At 37.3% G+C, this 22,044-nt stretch overlaps 3 protein-coding genes across 11 annotated transcripts in view; 2 read left to right on the top strand and 1 right to left on the bottom strand.

The window, feature by feature from the left end:
* Positions 1–13,129, top strand: part of LOC110858557 (neuropeptide SIFamide receptor) — a 28,543-nt gene extending 15,414 nt beyond the window's left edge. For 2 of the 3 annotated variants that reach the window (XM_035858833.1, XM_035858832.1), the window contains 8 exons: positions 9,797–9,896; positions 9,966–10,058; positions 10,160–10,229; positions 10,798–10,985; positions 11,157–11,335; positions 11,405–11,460; positions 11,546–11,650; positions 11,807–13,129. In XM_035858833.1, coding sequence (XP_035714726.1) covers positions 9,797–9,896; positions 9,966–10,058; positions 10,160–10,229; positions 10,798–10,985; positions 11,157–11,335; positions 11,405–11,460; positions 11,546–11,650; positions 11,807–11,893 — 878 coding nt within the window. In that variant the 3' untranslated portion in view covers positions 11,894–13,129. Of the gene's footprint in view, positions 1–9,796; positions 9,897–9,965; positions 10,059–10,159; positions 10,230–10,797; positions 10,986–11,156; positions 11,336–11,404; positions 11,461–11,545; positions 11,651–11,724 lie in introns of all 3 variants that reach the window. The other variant, XM_022107374.2, reaches the window with a different exon arrangement.
* Positions 13,130–13,667: 538 nt separating this feature from the next.
* Positions 13,668–19,136, top strand: LOC110858386. Of its 7 annotated transcripts, XR_004836823.1 has the most exons (8): positions 14,744–15,559; positions 16,113–16,209; positions 16,896–16,996; positions 17,073–17,452; positions 17,522–17,791; positions 17,879–17,980; positions 18,731–18,776; positions 18,859–19,136. XR_004836823.1 is itself a non-coding variant. In XM_035858835.1 (6 exons), the coding sequence occupies exons 2-6, from the start codon at positions 15,503–15,505 to the stop codon at positions 17,691–17,693; spliced, it is 807 nt and encodes a 268-aa protein (XP_035714728.1). In that variant the 5' UTR covers positions 13,668–13,908; positions 15,159–15,502; the 3' UTR covers positions 17,694–18,126. The 7 variants fall into 7 exon arrangements, 4 of the variants coding, with proteins under 4 accessions (XP_035714728.1, XP_021962845.1, XP_035714729.1 ...); XR_004836822.1 differs by having other exon boundaries at positions 17,522–17,980; positions 18,859–19,135; XM_035858835.1 differs by lacking the exons at positions 18,731–18,776; positions 18,859–19,136 and adding an exon at positions 13,668–13,908 and having other exon boundaries at positions 15,159–15,559; positions 17,522–18,126.
* Position 19,137: 1 nt separating this feature from the next.
* Positions 19,138–20,733, bottom strand: LOC110858385 (mitochondrial amidoxime reducing component 2). Its single transcript, XM_022107152.2, has 6 exons — positions 20,381–20,733; positions 20,089–20,299; positions 19,839–20,010; positions 19,543–19,763; positions 19,399–19,473; positions 19,138–19,331 (listed from the first exon to the last, which is right to left on the bottom strand). The coding sequence occupies exons 1-6, from the start codon at positions 20,619–20,621 to the stop codon at positions 19,193–19,195; spliced, it is 1,059 nt and encodes a 352-aa protein (XP_021962844.1). The 5' UTR covers positions 20,622–20,733; the 3' UTR covers positions 19,138–19,192.
* Between the last annotated feature and the right edge of the window lie 1,311 nt (positions 20,734–22,044).

Genomic DNA, 22,044 nt, shown 5'->3' with positions numbered 1-22,044 from the left:
GATTTGATTTCGTGTTGTATTATTAGAACAGGAACTAATTCGAGTATTGTTAAATTACCGAGTACAAAGTACAAACTAATCAGAACTATTGTTCGTCCTTGGTCTACTTATTTATTTGTTTTTTGTTTAGAAATGTTGATATTGATTAGCATTATTTCGCTTTCCAAGTTTGAGGAATTCATGTAAGTACTACTGTTGCCGATTTATATTCAAGTCATGCACTTCTTTTCTCGTCAACTTGCTTCATCACGAAGAAGTGATGCCTCGCTCCGAGCTCTTTGTTGGCCATTTGTTTGACGAGAAACTTTGTTTGAATAGCAGACATAAAAACAAATGACAGATTTTTGCCATTTCCTGATGCCCGTCATTACTCAAAATTTGAATTCCTTCATGTTGAGTCCAACTTTTTCGGTTGATGATAACCTGTGTGGTGGATGGGTGTATGTACGAGTGGGTGGCCCACTTTCACTACTTTTTTGGTCCAATGCTACCAACTACGGAATACGAGGGGTAAAAAGTAGCACCACTCTCAACATCATAACTCGAGTGCATTTCGATAAAAACGTCTTTACAAACAGTTTGAGAAATGTTTCTGCAGATGGAGATTGAAATAGAAATTCACATTTGAATCGGATACGGATGCAATTTGAATGGAAATTGGGACGAAACTGCAGAATCATTATTATATATTGGACATCCTCCTCTCCTTCCCTCATGTTCCTGCATGCTTTCTCCTCTCGTAGTCATTGCGGTGTAGAAAAAAAGGAACAGATTTTTCACATTTTGAATTACAAATCTCGAAGGAGGAGGAGGAGAGGAAAAACGTCGATGGAAAACTGTTGAGGTAGCTCCAGACCACTTTTTTTAGGTTATAATTTTAAAAGAGAAAGTTATTACGATGACCGGACCAAGTCGTGTTCCGATTTTATTTATTTATTTATTGAGCACTACTGCGCACTTGAGTCCCTCCGGATGGATCATATATTATCCTCAAGTCTAACACGATACGTTGTTTGCAACGACATTTTCAATTGGAACTAATGAAATAAGTTTGAAACAATTAAAATCACTCCGAGACGTAGTAAGATCCGAGTGAGAGACAAATGAGACGGAACAGAATTAGTTTCTCAAGTCGTAAACTTAAATCTATCCGTCAATCAAAGTAGATTTGCGAAGTAATCCCGTGACGCGAAGGAAAAATAGAGAGAAAGCGAAAATCTGTACAAACGCGTTCGCCTTTCGGCAACAGATATATTTACAAGATTAATCAGTGCAGTGATGGTGTTAGATAATTACACTGACTGCATTTGCAGACAAAGTAGAATGATGATAAACACCATGTAATTAGGAGTAATTGAATTTGTCCTGTCCTGCACGCATGTCACTGTGTTGACCTATCCACTTTTTGGGATGCATGCATATGTAGAGTACAACAGCCTATGACTGACCCTACCTGACAATTTGTGATTCATGCCCTACTTCCTTTGTCATTCAAATCGCCTCTTACAAAGTTTTGCAAGTATGCAACTTATCCGTCACATTATTGTGCACCCACTTCGCCGTTGGAAGAAAATTAGTTAACGTCTTCTGGACCTATCTCTCTGCCTGCCTGCATTCCATCAATCGTACGAAATTGTTGTGCAGCCAGTCACCACGAGTAGCCTTTCTCCCATCACCCACCCCTGCTGCCCTGATCCAACTTGATCCATTAAACTGGCCAAGCAAATTTCCACGAGAGCCGGAAATATGAAGAAAACTTTGTAAATTTCTCTATTACGAAGGTTTTTACGGCTTTCTCTTGTCTTTTTATTATTGCAATTTCTCTCCCTTGTTGATTTTCTGGGTAGCATCGAAGCTGCTTAGTTGTTGTTGATATTGATGGTGTCACTGGCCCCTGCTGCCACCACCCAACTTGACAACTGTGACATGCCACCACCACCACAACCTACGCCACGCCGCCACTATCAGCACAATAGTTGTTATTATCCTTAAGAACCCTCATAAAACGGGGAGAAGGAATGCATTAAGAAGACAATGTGCATCGCAACTTTGTGTCGTCCCAAAAAAGTAGTATTTATAGTACGACGATCAGTACCAGATCCAAAGAGAGGAGAGGTTTTGGTGAATAGGCAAGACGAACGGGCCACCTAATGAACGTTCATTTTTCGAGAGTGGACGACAATTTTGCGAATTTATCACTTGAAAAATTCTACTCCTTATCGTTACACTCTTATCAAGTAGGCTTTTTAAGTAGGACTGGAATTCGTGGTATGCTTGGTATTTGAGATATTTCGTTTTTGCAGCTTTTAATTATTTTTATGACTACAGACTATGAAAACAGGGCACAATCTGGTGAAAAGCATAACCTAGTGCAACATTTGTATAATTTTCTCTCGCTGCGACATATGTATGCACATATAATTTCTCTGTACATCCTTTTGCATGAGGAAAATTTAGAGTGAAAGTTACTCCGTCATGGTTGGTTGCTTGTTTACGAGGAGAATATAGTTGTAATTCTACCATATTCGCTCTCATTCTCGGTAATGTTTCCTACATTGTAAATTGTCTCACTCACCAACCACCACTCGGACTTTATTCCCAGACTAATTTCGTATGCAAAATGCGTCGTGTAAAACTTAAGAATTGCAATGCGGCATCATCACAACAAAGATTTTGTGCAGTATACAAACAAACTCTCACAATTTGTTTTACTTGTAAAAAACCACCCAAATAAATATAAGTCGTGGGTGGTTTGGTTGGCAATTAGAGGAAAGTGGGTACATTGCACAAACTACTAAATCAATTCGCCCCGCTAACTGACAAAGTATAGTTTATGAAATAATTTACACTATAATTTGAAGCTGAGCAAGTATACGTGCAAACTCCTACTCTTTTTTGGATTATACAACCACCAGCAATTACCAAAACCTGGCACCATCTTCCATGATGTTAATCTGAACGCTAGATAATAGTACCAATCGAGAGATTCGTTCGTGCATATTCATTAGAAAGCAGGCCCAAATGTTGCCCAGCTCAACGTCCTCTGAACGAATCGTCTCTTTTTTACCAACAAAAATGCATTTATTTGTAGATACTTTTGCGTCACACATTTTCCAATTTACCAATATCACCATTATGGTTATGTAATGTAATCCTGCCCACTAAAACTTGCGGCGACGACTTTCCCCTCTCTGTAAATGAAGCATCGTCGATCTCCCGATAAATTATTGGCTTTCATACCGTCGCCATAAAATACTTTGCAGGACAGGTTGCGACGAGGGCAAGATGATAATAATCTGATCCTCTCTTCTGACCGAGTCAAGCAGCTCACAATTCATTCCTTCTTTATGTCTGGTCATCCTCCTCGCCTCGCCTTTCTCCCAGACCACCACCACCACCCTTGAACAAAGCTTATTGTACGTAAACAGATTTTGATCTTGATCCCGGCATACATAGTTTACTCGTCCGAGAAATGATCCCATTTACCAATCCGGTGAAGAAACTTGTACCTCTTTTCGCCCAAAGTTTCCGAAGACTCTTCATCCAGGAGCAGCTAAGTAAATGGAATGAGTAGCTCTCCATGGTCTGGTCAGACTGGATCTCTCTGTGGGAAAGAAGATGCTCTGATTCAACGTGCTGAGTTGAGACGAGGAAATTTTTCGGGGACCGGAAAAGTTGGTCCAACCAAGCAACCCAAAAACTGTCTCTCGCTTTTCCATGCAGTGTGGTGGTGTGCGAGACAGACTAAAGCCATGGTTTTGGAGACCGAATCGGAGAGTTGGTGTGTAAAGTTAGTCACTTAAGCTGACATATAAACCAACTTGGGGTTCATTTGATTACATCATTCCAGCCAAGCAGAGACACCACCAGCCGCACTATCGCAGTCTACATTATTCGCGATAAATCTAACAGCATCTTCTTCACATGGCCAGTGTGGTGGTCCGTAAAATGGGTTGATGGAAGGCTATTTAATTACATTATTAAACCAATTAAACGCGTCGGAGAAAAGTGAGACGACTGTTTTTCGGGTGGTCTGCTAGTGGTGGTTCGGTACTTAATATTGGGTTGTTTGCCTTTGGTGCCAGTCCAGCTTTCTCCGTGGGTGGAAATCATGGAGAAAAGAGTTTTTAAAAATGGTGCTGATTAATTTTTGAGACTACTTAATTAATGGAGCCATACTGGCGATATTCTGTCCCCGCGAGCATAATTTGGACCGTAATTTACTTCATAGTGTTAATCGGAGGATTATTCGGGAACGGAATAGTTGCCAGTGTTATTATACGAACTAAAAAATGTGCTACGGACTACTTTCTATTAAATTTAGTCGTTGCAGACCTTTTCGTATTGGTTTTTTGTCTTCCTGCCACTCTCATCTCAAACCTAATCACGCGTAAGTTATTGTATTTGAAAGCTCTTTAAAGACCAAATCAACATTTAAGAATAGCTAAATTTAGCTCCACTTAAAACAAAGGTTGAATTTCGGCTTATCATTTTCATTAAATATGACTTCGCTCGTGGAGTTCCTCGGCATTAGCAAAGTTGTTTTGTTATAGTTTACTCTGTCTCACTGCCAAACAAAACGAAACTGACTTTCCCCAACTGTTCCTCCTCCTCGTAATGAGATGATGATACAAGTTGCTGAGCAGCACTGCAGCCTTCTTCCGACTTAGAAGTTGTTGGACAGTTATTGGCGATAAAGACGAGGATAATCTGTTGTGTCTTATTTATTTAGGCTCACTTACAAAACTACTCGAGCCATTCGATACGCACTTCACGCAAACTAATGCATATGTACGCAGACACAAATCGACTGGAAATAAGTAGTTAAACATGTTCAAGTTATATATTTGGGTGGTCTGCTTCCTTGGTGGGTGACCATCCTCCTCCCTCTTCAAATGGGAACTAGATTACTGAGTTAGTGAAAGATTATGAAGAGAGATAATAGGAAAGATTACGCTAATTGTTACTGCTTTAACCTAGAATTATCTATGTACATAGTATCGATTTATTTACACCCACAGTTTGTCCTATAGAGAGAAAACAAGGTGGATGTGCTCCAATTTAGGGATGAATTTTTAATAAAGACATCCATATTTACAAAGATGAGTCGAGCCGTGCATTGTCTTCGGCTGCTTCATTCATTCAGTAAGGAAACTCATTAACAAGGAAGCCAGACGTTGATGTCACGACGATAGTGCAAGGTTTGACGTTGACGACGAAACTTTTCAAAGCAAAATCTGCCATGTAAGCAGGGTTCGGAAAAACCCAGGGTTTTAATCAAAAAGTAACGACCCAGGGGTTTTAATGGGTTTTAATGGGTTTTTTGGGTTTTAATGGGTTTTATGGGTTTTATTGGGTTTTATTAGGTTTTACATAAGTAATACATTGAACAACAATTTTCACTACTATTGCAATCCAATTTCAATTAATATGCAAATCCTACTTGTCCATGTTAGAATTTGTATCCGTTTCGAAATAGTCCTGTTTAACTGATCATAGTTTAATACTTTATGAGAATATATATTACCTCTTTCTCGAATACTTCCTCTCATCATAATGAAATCCAAGTTTAAAAGTTTTTAAAATTTAATATTTCAATGCGATCTTAACGTGTATTATCAATTCTGGAAAAAATCGAGTACTTATGAACAATGAAAATACGTATGTATTATGATCGAGAATATAATAAGTGCTTTTTACAGACACACTTCTTTTGCTCATAATAAGGTACTTCGCTGTCCATAAGTACTCGATTTTTCCAGAGGTGATAATTAAGATCGCCTTGAAACATTTTAAAAAACTTTATAAATTAAAAAAATACTACAGTATTTTGTTTAATTTATTCGCTGAGATGAGAGGAAGTATTCGGGAAAAAAGTATTAATTATGACAGCAAAATGTAAATTAAATGTAATTAAATTATGTATGCTCACTTAAACATACCTCGTTCCGAAATTATTTTTTTTAAATATTTTTGTCACTTGAAACTTGTAATGGCACTCGCTGATTTATTCCTGGTTTTTAAAACTTACAGTATTAATCAAATAAACTGCTTAGCTGCCATGAAACAACTTCGTCTAACGTACGACAGCTGTTTTCAGCTTTTAGAATATAGTTTTAAGCTGAAACACAGTTAAAACCCATTAAAACCCGAATAAAACCCATTAAAACCCAAATAAAACCCATTTAACATGGTAAAACCCAATGGGTTTTATTCGTTAACAACCCATTAAAACCCATTAAAACCCAAAAAACCCAACCCAATAAAACCCTGGGTCGGAATACCCTGCATGTAAGTAGGCTGAGATTCGTGCTGGTATTTACATCCTGAGACATGTTTATTTCCTACATATTTTTGCTTACTCTGCAGTGCATTGAATCTACCGTGATACGAACCTAGCACAATATTGCATGAACAAAGTGATGCAGCAAAAGAGCAGCAGAGCAGTCTTGGTAATGGGAGGAGTGGTTTTCACTAATAAACATCTCAACCTTTTGTTCAGCAATGTTCATGTCTCATTAATTCACCTGCAGCCAACCCTTCTCCCCTCTGCAACTGATCAGGGGAGGACGAATGCCAAAATGTGGTGAAAGCAGGCGTACCAGATAGATTTCCGTGTACGGAATAAAATAACTTTGCTTCTCGCAAATTCAGATCCGAGCGCCTGCTTTGCTCAGTTGATTTGCAAAAATCAACAACAATTTTTGCATTTACCAGAACATTCGAATTGGTGAATTTTTTCTGGTGAAAGCAATAATTTGATAGAACATGAAACATGTTCCATGGACGCATTTTCCTACGCACGACGAGACTTGGTTGTCCCAATTCTGTCGCAGTTATGATTAAATCCTTTAAGAAAAAGAGATACAATAAATAAAATTGTTTAGTTGGTCTGGAGGCCAAAGATGAGGGTGAGGGTGAGGGAAGGAAAAAAGTGTCTAGTCAGCGTCTAAGTCTTGTAAGCCGATAACCGCTCCTCCCATCCACCATTGCATAATATCAGTTAGTTTAATCTAGTTTTTTATTTCTTTTATCGTGTCCACCAAGTATGTAGGAGGACGTATGGATATCCCACTGAGCTACTAGTCCAATGCGTGTAATGATCATTCGTAATATTCATCATTCATATTATTATTGCTTCAGAAAACAGACTGAGTTTTGACCAAAAATCTCTACCAAACATTTTCAAATTGTAATTTAAGATAACGTTTCCGATATCTCGACTGTTCCGTTTCGAGGTTGTAAGTGGTACATAAATACATTTTGTCACATTACACTTTATCGCGTGCGTGTGTGTAATCTGGTTCATTTTTAAGTGAAAAAGTTCATTTCACTTCTTGACTGGACAAAGCATGCTTGCTGTTAGGACTAAAGAGCATAATAAAACAGATCCATTTCCCAATTTCCATAATCCTGTCCTGAAACTTTTTTCAGTTCCAAACGGAAATGCAAGATTATTTGATTTCTTTATAGACCGCAACAACTTTCCCTTTCAGAGAACCACTTAAGCCGCAAAACTTCCCACCAAACTATTGTTTTAACTTTTACTCGAGCGTAGAAAAATTTGACCGGATTCTTGATGCAAAACAACAAAAATTGCGGAATGAGTGGATGACATGGGGAAAGTCGAGTTGAGAGAAAGGACCACATTCCTTGTTATGTTTATGCGAAAAATAAACTTTGCACGCATATTTGCCTTGCTTTGTTTTAATACGAGTACTACTTTGCATACTACGAATCGGAAACTGCGTGAGCAATAAAATCAGAGAAAACGATTGAACCATAAAGACAGACGCAGCAGGAAGTTTGTAAAGTCGGTAAAATTAAATGTTTTTGTGGTTGTTTTACCCCCAAAATCGGGCTCGTTCGTGGTTTACTTTCTCTATTTCGTGGGGTTGAAGTCCAACCAAATACTTTAATATTTTACTACTCGTCTTCGTGGCTCATTGTCATTTCGTTTCATTTTGTCAGGTCAAGGTCTGTGCAAATACCGCGTGTATTTATAAATAGGTGGATGGACGAACAGACGGTATATGCAAAATAATCCCTGTAAAATTCAAAGATCTTTATTGCGCAAGGTTTAACAAGCAAATAAAAATAAGCTGGACACTGGAGTGGCTTCACTAGAGTTTTGTAAATTTGTACTGAATAATTTAGGAATTATACTCAATTTGCATATCAACACTGAAAGTCCCACAGGCTCGAATGTTGCCTTTCTTTCATCCTCGCATGTGTTTTATCCTCAATTTCGTCATTATTAAAAAACAACGCGCGTAATAATAACGAGAAGCGTCATCCTTGTCAGCGGTTTATTACTCTCAACTTCATTTCGACTAGACTTTCACCCAGTTTTGAATGTTTTCTTGCCTCGTGTCTCCAATTTATCCCGTGGTTGAAGTGTTGATGGTTGAAACACTTGTCACGCTGTGTCATCGTCGTTCCTCCAGAATTTTTCTCGTCTTCGTCTTATTTCCTCCTTCTTTTCAAATATGAAACCTTCAGCAGAGGAGCATTTATCTCTTCACTTTATTACAATTGCTCTTCCCCCTTCGTGGGTTGGACGGGGCTCAAATTTCATTCAGATTCCTTGCTTCAGACAAGTTGCGTGGGTTTTTGTGCGTTACGTTAAATGCGTAATGTTTTCTGTCAGCCAACTTTTTGCGAGGTGCACAAATAACCAAGACGTCATCCAAACATGCGATGATAAGTATAGCGTACGTCACAAAAGTTCTGGTACTACTACACTTACCCTAAAACTATCACTACTCCTCCTCCGGATGTACATAGGCTTGATCCCGAATCAGGGTACACGATATGAAATGATATCGATGTGATTGTTCTCTCTCTCTGAAGAGAAAACGTAATTCAGCAGCCCAGTCCAATTTCTGCGAGCCAAAAATTGTGCGTGCTTGCAAATTACACACAATTCAAGCCGACCTCTTTCAACAATCTACTAGCTTCCTCTAGCCCCGAACAATGCAGATATTGCTGATAGCATAATAGCCCGAGCTGAGGTATGAATGAGAATTCTTCGACTTTGCCCATGTAAGATTCACTTCTCGACATTCATTGCACGGCTATAAGACGACCGACCATACAGATTCGCCTAGTGAGAAATGGCTGAGGGAAACCAAACTCTTTCGACTTCTTTCACTTTCTCCGCTTTGTCCAGGATGCCGAATTGTTAAACTTTCTCTCCTTTTTACTAGTGCTTCTTTTGGGGTTGTGTTATTATAGTCCACCCACTCGGGCGGAAGAAGAAAGCAAATATTCTCACAAGCTTTTTAGCCGTTTGTTACAGGGCTGAAAGAGTTGGGTGAATTTGGCTGGTGGAGATTTGGCGTGATTACGTCGAGTAGAGTTCGAGTTAAGTTAAGGCTGCAATGTTTCTTCTCCTCCGTGTGGGACAACTTGTGGGTAATAAATGGACCCATTTACATGGTTCGTGGACCAGATAATATCTCCGTTGACGGATTATGACATGGATAAGTTGCTGAATTTAGTTACTTTTTGACATCTCCATTCATTTGAAACTTGAAGAAAATGTATGTGGCTGAAGAAAAATGAGAAACCAGGCCTTCACAGTTTTTTATGTGTATTCTAATTGCGTCATTTACTACTTCCGACTGAAACGTAATGATGACGATGATGAGGTGACACACGATACGTTCATATCATCGTCATTACCGTGAGAGTTGGTGTTTTGTAAACAAATCAGACTTTCAGACTTGGTGGCATGTTTTTTTCCGACTTTTCTTCATCACAGATTAATCTAGTTACATGTAAATTATTTTAGCGTGGATTCTGGGTCAATGGATTTGCAAGATTGTTCCGTATTTACAAGGAGTGAGCGTTTCAGCGTCGATCGACACCCTGATTGCGATCGCTTGCGAGAGGTAATTTTACAGTATGGTTGAAATTTGAATGAAAACGTAAGTAATTAATTATGTTTGATTTTTTTACAGATTTTTAGCAATCTGCTACCCCATGAAATGCCAAATATCGTCTCGGAGTTGTCGCATTCTCATCATAATCATTTGGACGTGGTCCTTCATTGTGTAAGGAGAAAAAAACGTGACATATTTTTCTAGCCTATTTAAATAAGTAGATACCTTTGTTCTGGAACTATTTTGTAATAATATTTCCATATTTTATCCAGAACCCTGCCCTGGGCAATCTTTTTCCAGTTGACTCCTCTCAATCCGAATGCACCCAACAGCGAGCTCATGGTAATGTCATTGTTTGACGGAATTTGAATTTGTAATTTATGGCGTTGCATCAACTCAACTTTGTAAAAATCCAGAATTATTCATAGACGATGATTTAATATTCGTTCTCATAGACAGTCAACTTGAGCATCTCATAAGTATTTACACAAACAAAAATCCAGAAAAAAACTGTCACTGCAAACTCAACTTAATCTCCGAAAGTGCCTCATGTTCAATTCTTCTGGAATGTCATTCAATCCAAGCTTTTCAAACTTTCTCTTACACAACGACTGACGACTGAAATACATGTCGCAGTCGTCAGTATAATAACAACGATGTACTATTTGCATTAAAAAATCTACTAAAATGTTTCCATCTCGTACAGTGACCGCGGAAGCGTGGGGACAGAGGGACAATATCGGTTATTCGATGTCCTCATCATCCGCCCGTCTCATATAAACCCCTCCCCCCAATCTTAATGTCCTACATGTCCCCACAGCTTCCGAGGCCACTGATCTTATAATAAAAAAGCTACCCACACAAATATTTGGGACACAAAAATACTTTAATTATCATACCGTTAAATTAGGTCTGCACTGAAAAATGGTGGGACCCGACAGTGGGAAATGTTTACTTTGTCGTCGCCCATTTGATCCTCTGCTATCTGCTTCCTTTGACGCTGATCACAATATTTTACACCCTCATTCTCCGTCGAGTGTCGATGCGGAAAATTCCACAGGAAACGAAGGACCTGTCCACGGAGCTTCTTGTCCAACGGTAATAGAAAGATGACGATAATTAAAATCTGAGACTGAGAAATCGTGTCCTCATTGTGCTTTGACATTAAATACGCCACCTCATTACTCATTTCATTCAAAGAGTTCAATCTAATTTCCTCCTCGTTATTGTTCTTGTTCTTCTCGGTGATGGCGACGGCATGGAATCCAGATCCAAGATGAAGGTAATAAAAATGCTGCTCCTGGTATGCGTCCTTTTCGCTCTGAGCTGGTTACCACTCTACGCCATCTTCACTCGAGTCAAGTTTGGACCTCCGCCAAGCGACTGGGAGGATCAATTGATTAGAACCATTACTCCCATGGCACAATGGCTGGGAAGCAGTAATTCTTGTAAGAATATGGCTCCAAAAATATGTTTTGTTCGTAAATTACGCGGATATTAGAACGTAAATATTACAGGTATCAACCCAATTTTGTATGGATTATACAACAAAAGGTACCGTTCCGGTTTTAAGGTAATTATAATTTTAAACATCAATTATCTACGCAATTATTTATAACGAGTTTAAAATATTTATATCTACATTTTCACCCTTAAAGGCGGTCCTGACCAGTGGATCGTGTTGCTCTAAATTGAGAGTAGAAGCCACAAAGTCGGACTCATCGACATCTCGTAGCTCCAACCGAATGAATCTCTCTACACAGGTAAAAACAACATAAGTACATAAAAATACATGAAAGTACATGAAAATACATAATTTTTTTTGCTACACATATAGGTTTACTCCTTTATAATGAACACTTCTAGGAAGCGTGGAGTGACCGTGACTGACTCCAATATCTAAATTGTGTCGATTACAGGTCACTCGCAACTCGACGTTTAAAGGGAGTGCACCCTTGTTGCATTCCAACTCTCGGGGATCGAACGCTGCGTCGAAGCGTTACTAAAAATAGTTTATTATATTTCTCATTACCATTTTTGTTAACCATGAACACGTTTTGTTACTTTTATTATGCATCATTCATTATTAATTAAGACTTGCGAAAAGTAGTACTTAATTTAATTTGTGGTGAGTTTTATTTAGCTCTGTAAGTTTTTATAACTTCAGTTAATAGTGTAATTTTACCCTCAGTCAGTGATACTCACTACCATAGATAGATAACTCATTTCGGGTAGTTTTTTAATGGTAAATACTTAAACGCTGATAAATATTTGTGATTATGTATTGATGATAAGTGTCGAGTGATTAATTTTAGTTAGTGTCGTCATGTATGTATCTGTCTGTAGCGTAGAATGTGAAATCCATTCCGAATTTGCCAATTGATTGTCCAAATTTAGAATACTCTTTGTCTGTCCATGTGAACAACAACATTTGGTAACTCGAACAATAATACCTAACCTGTAAAAATTAAAAATCTAAAAATACCTATACTCTTATAAAAGTAAATAACACAAATTCAGTAGAAATTGTAGCGTATATAAATAAATCTCTAGATTTGGCAGTATATTTATTATCTGATGGTATATACGAATCTGGGATGAAAGCATGATTAACTACAGTAATTTAACAGTGCAGTAGTATTTTCGCATATTATAAAAAATGCTCGCGTACTTATATTTAATGGAATTGTGGGCTATGTCGTAATAGATATTACCAAGTAATTATAGTCTTATTTATTGTTCTGATTAATTCGTACGTATTCGCTAATTGTGTACAAATAGTCATAAATTCAGATAGCTTGTAGATCTATGTAGATTGTGATAATCAGTCTCAATTATGCTTGTTGATTGTATATTGTGTGTAAATATTTATTGTTGTAGGTTGGAATTTGGATAGTGTATGTATGAATGCATTTTTGTCCATAAATCTCTCCATGTATGTACCCGATCCAAGTCTAATTATCCTTCCATGCACCACCGTAAATTGATAACAAAATATGTACCTAATTAACCCCTAATCACCTGTGACGTACACCTACATACTTACCTATCTAACCAAAATTAGAATTGTCCAGGATTCATTATTGGATTGTTACAAGGTGTGCGTATGTACTGACGCAGAAAGAAGGATGACGATGATGACGTGCACTGCGAATTATATGTCAGGCTAGAGGGTGCAAAATGTTTTAAATATACATACAAATATCTGTAAATTTTTAATAAAATTGTGTACTAAATGGGCATTTCATTTCTTGCAGCCAATAATTAATTATTTGATATCGATGTACATACATACGTAATTTTGCTTATTTTACTGCCAATCATTAATTTCTTGGTGTTAATTCCTGGAACAAATAAGGGAGACGGCATAAAAATCACATCTTTTGTTCAGCAGTCATGCCCAATAAAAATCTCTTAGCAAAAAAACTTGATAGTTGCTCAAAACCAGCCACATTAACGAACAAAGACAGTTCTTTACCTCGTGGCAGTATTACAGACGTACCTACAAATGTATGTACGTCTGGAATAAGCCCCTCACTCACTCTCAAGCAAGGACTATACACCATCTGAATAATCCAATGCACCTGACACGATAAAAAAAATCAGGTTCTTTAATACCATCAGCATAATAATATGTACGTACATCTAATGCTCCCTAGACTTATTCTTTTACAGAATCTCCACCTTTTTTACATGGACATAAAGACACATATGATGTACCTATGGCGAATAAGAAGGATGCAAGATCTGCTGGTGCAACAGTTATGTACATGCAGGAATAATAAAAAGGTGTTTAGTCGTCCAATTGTGGAACCAGGAGCCTGCTTAAGTTCAAGGATTATCTGAATCCCCTATCAATTTAGTTGAATCATTCCATTGGCCACGCCACGTGTGTGCCATTCGTTTATCTCGGGTTTATCTTGTGTTTTGTGTGTATTGCACATACACCAAACGAACCAACCACCAGGAAATTACTTGCGACGAGATACATAAAATATCGATTGATATCATTCGAAGCTAGGTAAGAGGAGGAGGAGGTGGTGGTAGTGATATTAATTATCAGATGTGCAATACTCTTACTTTCAACACGGATAAATTACTTATTCTCCTACATATATCCGCTTATCTGGCCCTTGTTATTGTTAAACTCTACGTATCATCATCAACCCGATAAATATTGACTCACGCTCATGTCGAGAATTTAATAAGGCCCGTTCAATTAAACAAACTGTTGCGATTAGAGAAATTTCCTTCATTTAATACTCACGAGTTGAGCAAAATAAACTTAGCAAATCCCAAATTCGTGTGGTAATGTAAACCGAAAGTTGGACAAATTCAGGACTAAATTTCACCAGGATACCTGCAGCAGTTCAGTGGTTTCGTTATTATATATGTAGCAGCACCCTTGTTGTTGTTCTTCATGTTGATTTAGATTAATTTCTGTCCAACTCAATAGCTGTGAGTGAGTGCTCGTTGGTTGGGTCTCGGTGTGTATAAAATATTAACCCTTTCCCAGCATCGAACGGGAAGGAATATCACATAATTCTGTTCATTTTCTCTTTCTATCCATTGGATTGGAACCTGTAAATCTGCCGTCTCTGTCTCGTTCTGTTAAACTGTCAGTCATTCGCACTTCATATTAGACTCGTCAATTTAACCCTTTTTCTTACTCTACGTGGTGGCTTGAGGATGGCTTAACCGAGCAGGGAACGAACGCTATGCACACACATTAAGTGCGGATTTTGGTACATTACTTACGCCGAGGTTTAGTTTTGGATGGCTGCATTACATTACTTTTATCTCAACCATCCCGCAATATGAAGGAAACGAACGTGCTGGGTACTACTTAAATTACATTAGATTTCGCAGTCGCATAGCTCATTCACTCACATCCACACACACCATTTATGTGGGTTTGAAGAGTTTAACGTAACCGAATTGAAAATTCAATTCATTCAGTTTCATCTTGTCAGTCGTGTGGTGTGGTGGTTTTCAGAGGGGAAAAAAATTGGCATTAGTTTGGTTAACCGAAACCAATATTAGTTTTATTGCAGAAATTTGTAATTACAGAAATATTTTGCAATGCAAAAATTTTAGTGCATAGCTAAGACGAAGCATTTTATTGAACTTTTGTTCACGTGAGACAATAGAGAATAAAGTTGATGTTCATTGTTCTGTTTAACGTCTACGTGCTACATATTACATATCCTAATAAGTAATAACACGAATCTTGACGTTTACTTAAATTATTCCGTATTATTGCACACACAGAACGCGTAGTTGGATGGATGGAAGCAAGAAGCAGGATGTTTAATAAATAGCGAGCAACCCAATCAACCCATTGACGCATGTTCCAGCTAATTTAACTTGGGTATACCATACCAAAACTGATTGCACTAGTTGCATAAATTATTACGCTGTATGAACTCTGCATACACAGCAAATTGTGGAAGTGATCAAATATCAAATCTGAAAACTTTGTGAATGGACGGACAGTGGGCAATACATTTCGTAGAAATAAAATATTTACTGTGCTGTGAGTGCATTGGAAAATTGAGAGTGAAGAATCTGAAAACTGTAGAATTTATTTCTGAGAATCTGGTAACTGTTCAAAAATGGGAGCAGCATTTTCGGGAGGATCGTTGTGCCGGATGGTGGGAGGTGTGGAAATTGTAAGTTGACATTTCTGTCCTTCAGCATCATAATAACTTGAAGTACAAAATTTAGCTTTTTTTCAAAAAACTCTTCAAAAAAAATTAACAGTTTATTAAAACCTGTTATACATATGTGAAGAGCAAACCACGAGGAGGTACAGTTTTACCCTACCTTATAATTTAGCAGCAATAAGTATGTTCATCATGGGGAAAAATGCATGAACTTGAAAAATATTTTAACATGAAAGTATGGAAATAAGGAAAGACTTCATCACTATCTCAATTTTGTTACTCATTTTGAAATTAACTTTTGTATATTTAATTCGTCCCAATTATAATACTGTGCAAAAATATTTAGAGCTGGATTAAGCATTACACGATTTTTTTTGCAAATGGCAAACAGGAAGCTGTACATATTATTATGTATGCATTGACCTTACATGAGCTGAACGCATTTCGTGCAACTCAATGCATGCAAACGTACTTACAATTTATATAAATGACGATGCTGAAAAAGGCAATAATTTGCAGTCCGTCATGATGCTAAATAACTTAAATTTTGAATTTATAGGTGGTGTCGTCTGTAATCATCGGATTCGGATCTCAAGCACTCATCCTCTTTTATGACATGGACGACGAATTTAAAGAAAAATTTGACAGAATCCAATGTAAGTTTTACATGTGGCACCTAAAATAGCGCAAAACATAAAAATGTTGAATATTAATAGCACCTAGAATCATTAAAAATTATCACTATTTTTATATCACGAATTGCTCCCAGCATAGCAATTCTCCATGACCTGGGTTGCCTCACAAGTCACAAGTTTCACAAATTTCCAGAGCATTTTTTTTTTACTCATTAACAAAAAGTCTTTTCATACACCACATTTTTAAAAGATGGTTCCAACCACCAGTGCAAAAATAAGTATTATGCACGAGACCTTGAATTACATTACTTATCTACATATATGTATTTTCTAATTTTAAAGAAGCTTGATTTTTTTGCTTCTGCAAAAGTATGTAGAAAAATAGCAGATGGCTCATTATAAGTGGTGGTGTGGTTTACAGACAAGTCATTCACTTGCAGACAACTTGTTCAATTATGATGGACAAATGTGGGACGAAGTTGTTCTGAATCAGAACTTCTGATGCAAAACCAAGTTTTCGAATGGTCTTCAATTCAACTAATTTTAAAATCCAATCAAAATAGATATGTTTAACTTCTACATATGCAAAAGTAAAAATGTGGCTGGGTCAATAAAGTAGTAACGATTTTTTTCAACTCATCTAATTACATTCTTTGCTTTGTAATGTGTATTTTCAAAATATTTGATTGAATGTCATGTTTTTTCAGATTCAGCAATCACTGCCATGATTCAAGGAAGTCTAACAATACTCGCATCTTTAATGATCTTATTTGCATCTCGACAAAAGCCAGGTCAACCCTACTTGGACGTGAGTTTATTAATTTTTGCGTTATTTTTTTCCCCGTTTTGCACGTAAACATTACACACTATGAAAATATTCTTAGGATGACGCCTCAGAAAATGGCGACGTGGACCACGAAGCGGCAGATTCTCTGAGAAAACCCAGCATCAAAAGTGCCGCATCTCTTCCCCACAATCAATCCTATTTAGCAACAATTCAAAAAATAAAACGGAAGCTTGCCCTCATTTACAGACTGTGGCTCTCCTACAGCATCATTTCCATCGGACTTTTGCTCGTTGTCTTCCTCTGCTCGATGAATTATTGCGTTCAGACCAAAGTTGATAAGCAACGGTATGACGACAAGACGGACGAGGGGAGAAATCCGTTTAATTTGTTGGACGGGAAGAAAATTATGATCCCTCCGTGTTACGCAGAACTGCCAAAAACCATAGCATTACGGAACGCCTTGACGAATGTGTACAGGTGGGTAATTTTAGTTTTTATTTAGTGTTGGAATTTGTAAGTTTAAAATAATTGTGTGTAAAATTCCAGCTATTGCTTGGTGAACATCTTCGTCCTGGTGGTCTTCATGTTTGTCGTGTACTACCAGTTGAAACGGGTCACAAGGATAACACATCAGCCAATTAAGGAGGATAAGATCAAGGTGCTTCCACCCCCGGATAAGGAAGATATCGAGGAACATGGGGTTGAGAAGGGGCAATAATGGTGCTGATATTAGTATTATAAAACTGATTGGGTGGGACATGTCTACTTATATTTACATAAATCCTGGAAAATTGGAATGTCATCTACAAAATCTATGTAACTTAATACTTAATATTATAGACTTGGAGATGAATTCATACCACTTTTCATCCAATTTGTTATCCATTTTTCTATTTATTTTAGGTGAACGAATTTGTGTTGAATGTGGGGAACAAGTGTTAGTATGCAGATATTTTTGAGATTCAAAATGTATATGGATGGGCTGACAGTGTTTTTTACTAATAAGTAAGTACTAAATACACAAGAGTGGTAGATATTTAGTAAACCGATGGTTTGGCAGATTCCCTTAAATATACACCTGTAGTCTCTAATATAACGATGCAATATAACCAAACCAAATAAAAAAAGTTGCGAAAAATATAAAAAATTGACAAATATGTGACATCTCCGAATAAGTAAGAAAATTGGACATTCTGAAACTTGTCATTCTCAGAATTGAGAATATTAACACTGCATTTATGCAAATTCTCGGATTTTAAAATGCTACGAAATGCATACGTACATGCATAAATACGTCATTCAAACCCAAGAAATTAAGTATTTTATGTTAAGTAAATAATTTTTTTTGCAGTATCATTTGTTTTACTGCTCTCCGCAGCTTTGCTGGTTTTCAATTCGTGCGAGGTTAAGATATTTGTCAAGTATTTACAATGTTTACTTCTTCCCATTTTTTTCGCAGTGACATTATGCCCTCAGAAGAGGTTTTGCAAAAAGAATGCAAATTGCTATTAAGTGATGACTCACTAAACAATGATAATTTTCGGGTTCCTTTGTCTTTCGCGTAGTTTATCTCGCTACAAAATATCGAAACTCTGCATAAAACTGTTTAATGACTCACAGAGTTCGGCTCGAGACACTTGTCTTGTCTACCAGTTCATCTCAATAACAAATTGTTATTAATAATAACAAGTTCGATTGGGTTGTGCAGTCAACAAGAAATATTGTTCATTATACTGAATGCGTTGACCCCAATAGGCATATCATACTTATTCGTGGAAGGGATTTCTTTGACAGTGGAAAAGTACGTCTTTAAATTAAATTGTCGTTAAATATAGAAATTGTCAAGTTCAAGTTTCCAGTAATATTTTTGCTCCCATTTTCAGCAAGTATTTAACATGAAGCTGACCAGACTTGCATTTCTTGGCGTTATTGGGCTGATTTGTGTCATCGTATCGTCTTCCGCGCTTCCAGCGTCCACAAAAATCTATCACCTTCAGAAAAGGGCTTCGATCGCGACTGCAGGGACGCAGTCTGTAGGATCCGGCATCGGTGAAACGAACTGCCCGATCGGTTACACCTACTCGACGTATCAGAAACAATGTGTCCGAAGTAGTGGAAACGTGGGAGGAGTTGGCAAATAAATATTTAAAGTTTGAACAATCTTTACTTGCAGTATGTAAATTTGCATGATGCATTTATTCATTTTTTGGCACCAGATTACACTAATGCTGCATAAATTGGGTCGCCAACTTGAATTATAGAATTTTCATTCTTGAAAATGCCGAAATGGATGCCCATGACGGCCGCGTTTTTAACAATCTTGGTAACCGTGGGGTTCCATACTGGTCGTTTTAAGCTTTAAAGTAAAAACCATGATTGTAGATTATTTATTGTTATGTCACAAGTTATGTACATGTTCCTACCTGGTCAGCGTCTTTATCGGTTCACCGTCCTCGATAATTGTTCCAGTGTCGGGATCAATCGTGGTCATTTTGCATCTACAATTATTACACAATAATGAATACCAGATTCGTATGATTAGTTCGTAAAACGAATAAACGACATGCCTTAAGCATGGCTGTGAAGTTTTGAATATCGGCGACTTTTCAACATCATTTCCAATTCGGACAAAAGTCCATGCATCCTCCGCCCATGGTTCGGGAGTCCCTGTAATTGTTATGCAAGGCCGGAATGACTTCATAGGGAATTGACGAGTCATTTTCGAATTTAGTTCGGTCAAGGATTCTTCAGTCATCATCATGTAAGACGTTTCGTCTTGGAATATTCCCTAAAATATGGATAATTACTGTGTCAACTTTCATATTTATTTGATAATTCTTGCATTATTGCAAAGTTTGTGTACCGTATCTCGTGGAGCAAACATTGGAAAAGCTTTCTGGCCAAGGTTAACTTTTCTTTGACTATTTTCGCTATCGTGGTAAAATAAGCGAAGGCCCTCAACCCCAGTAACCTTGCTTAACCAGTCAGAAATCTGATCCCCGCAATCAAGAGCGTACACTTTATCCGTCCAAATCCTATAAATAAATGAGTAAATAACATTTCAATGAACAATGTTTCATGAAAACGGAAATTTAATTTTTTGAAAAACCTGCCTAATCAATTTCTTATTGTATTGAACATCTTTCGGAAATTTAACCGAAATGTCGTCATCTCCATCTTCCCCGACAAACTTTAGGTGTAAAACGTCCTCAATTACAGTCGGATGAATCAGTGCCATGGATGGAATTACTCTCTGCGTCTGGAAACCGCCGTTGGCATTCGTGATTACAAATGACCTGTCTCTCAGATAAGGGTTCGCTGCATCTAAACAACAACACAATTTAGTAATAAAGTGACTTTAATTATTTAATGTCACTCCAAGTTTATATATAAATTATTGCATACCTTGCAGTCCCAAGATAGTAGTCACCGCTTGGGTGACAGTAATGCCTGGCAGTGACTTGACAGGATAGATCACCAAGTCTGAAATTGTGCCAACTTTCACCCATTTTTCGGGTGGATTTTTTTCGTAAAAATCCGAATTTTTCAACTTATTTGCCAATTTGCTCATTATGATTCCCGTGGCCAACCCGCCACTGAAACATAATGCGGAGACTTTTAGTGCCGATGAGTCCAAAGTACTCATTCTCAAAGGGTCCCTTGGTTTTCCCTGCAAATCGTATATTAATACTTGTATCTTGGAGTTTCCTTCTGTAACAAATTATACAACCTTCAACTTGGAACTAGAAACAACGAGGTGGGTTCAGCGATATCGTACAACACCGAACAATTTGTTCAAGGTCATCTTCATGATCGCAGTTAAATTCTGAATGCTGTTTAGCATAAGCTGTAGTGAAGATTAACATGCATATGTACATTGGTCTGCCAGATATTCGTCATTTATCTCGCAAACTACTTATACAGGCCAGAGACCAAATTTGCATATATAATTATCGTCCAATTTCCTCGTTATCTTACAAGAAATAATCAATATGTATGTCATTTCACTATGGCAAATTATATGCAAGAAAAAGGTTTGTGCTTTTTTGCAGCAAATCTAAAATTCGCATTTAAAAATGATTTCTGATGAGAATGCATCAAATGGGACCATATTCGCTTCGCGTTCTTGTGGATGTGACTAAATGTTAAAAAAGAAGATTAAGCGATCAGTAGAATAATATTCGATCGCAAATTGACGGTGTGGAAAGACTTATTTCGGAGAAGCAGTTGGATATTTTTAGAACTCGAGACGTGCATATGCTAATTTTAAATTTCAATAAAATTTATGTTAGGTTATGTTATGGAACGTTCTATTCGGCCACTATTGAAATGCACACCGTTATTCGTTGAGTTTCCTTGCAATTGTCTCCAGGATGAGATTTTTGAAGATATGCAAGTTGAATTGGAAATGATTTTTTGTAGGGGTTAAAAAACAGTGTAATGCAATATGTACTTCATCCTGTGTGACCAATCAGGTATAGATCGACAAACGTTCAGTCAAAAGGTTTAGTTTATGAAAAAAACTTTACAATAATTGCCCAATTGTTACAATTAATCTCAATCACAAAAATAAAGTGCCACTTTCACCCATTTTTCCCCGATAAATCCCGTCTCAGACAAGACCAATTAATTTAATTGAAGTAAAAGCAAAAGTCTCGCTAAGTTTTCAGGTCCTCAAAGTTTTTCAGAAAGTAATTATTTCAAAGTTGGGAAAGTAATCAGTGAAACGTTTGTTTGTTTTCGTGCCTGTTAAGGATTGGAGAAAAACAAGATCCTAAAACAAATTCACACAGCTTTGGAGAAAGCTGGAAATAAAAGTTGTCTGACAAACACTTTGTCAAAATGGAGAGATGACCAACCAAAATGTGAAGCCTATCCAAGCCTGTGTTATAAATACTTCAAATAATGTAGCACCTTAAGATAATCACTCAAAAAAAACGTACCGGAAGTTCCGACTCGGAACTACGTAGTTATTACAAATTCTTATAATAAATGTCCAATTTCATTATTCGACAGTCGTACATATATGCCGCACATATTACTCAGAAATATTTGATTTAAACTTTTTT

The sequence above is a fragment of the Folsomia candida genome, unplaced genomic scaffold (assembly GCF_002217175.1).
Source record: "Folsomia candida strain VU population unplaced genomic scaffold, ASM221717v1 Fcan01_Sc021, whole genome shotgun sequence".
NCBI classification, from domain to species: Eukaryota; Metazoa; Arthropoda; class Collembola; order Entomobryomorpha; family Isotomidae; genus Folsomia; species Folsomia candida.
Note: the sequence above shows the minus strand (reverse complement) of the source record. Positions and strands in the feature narration are given on the sequence as shown.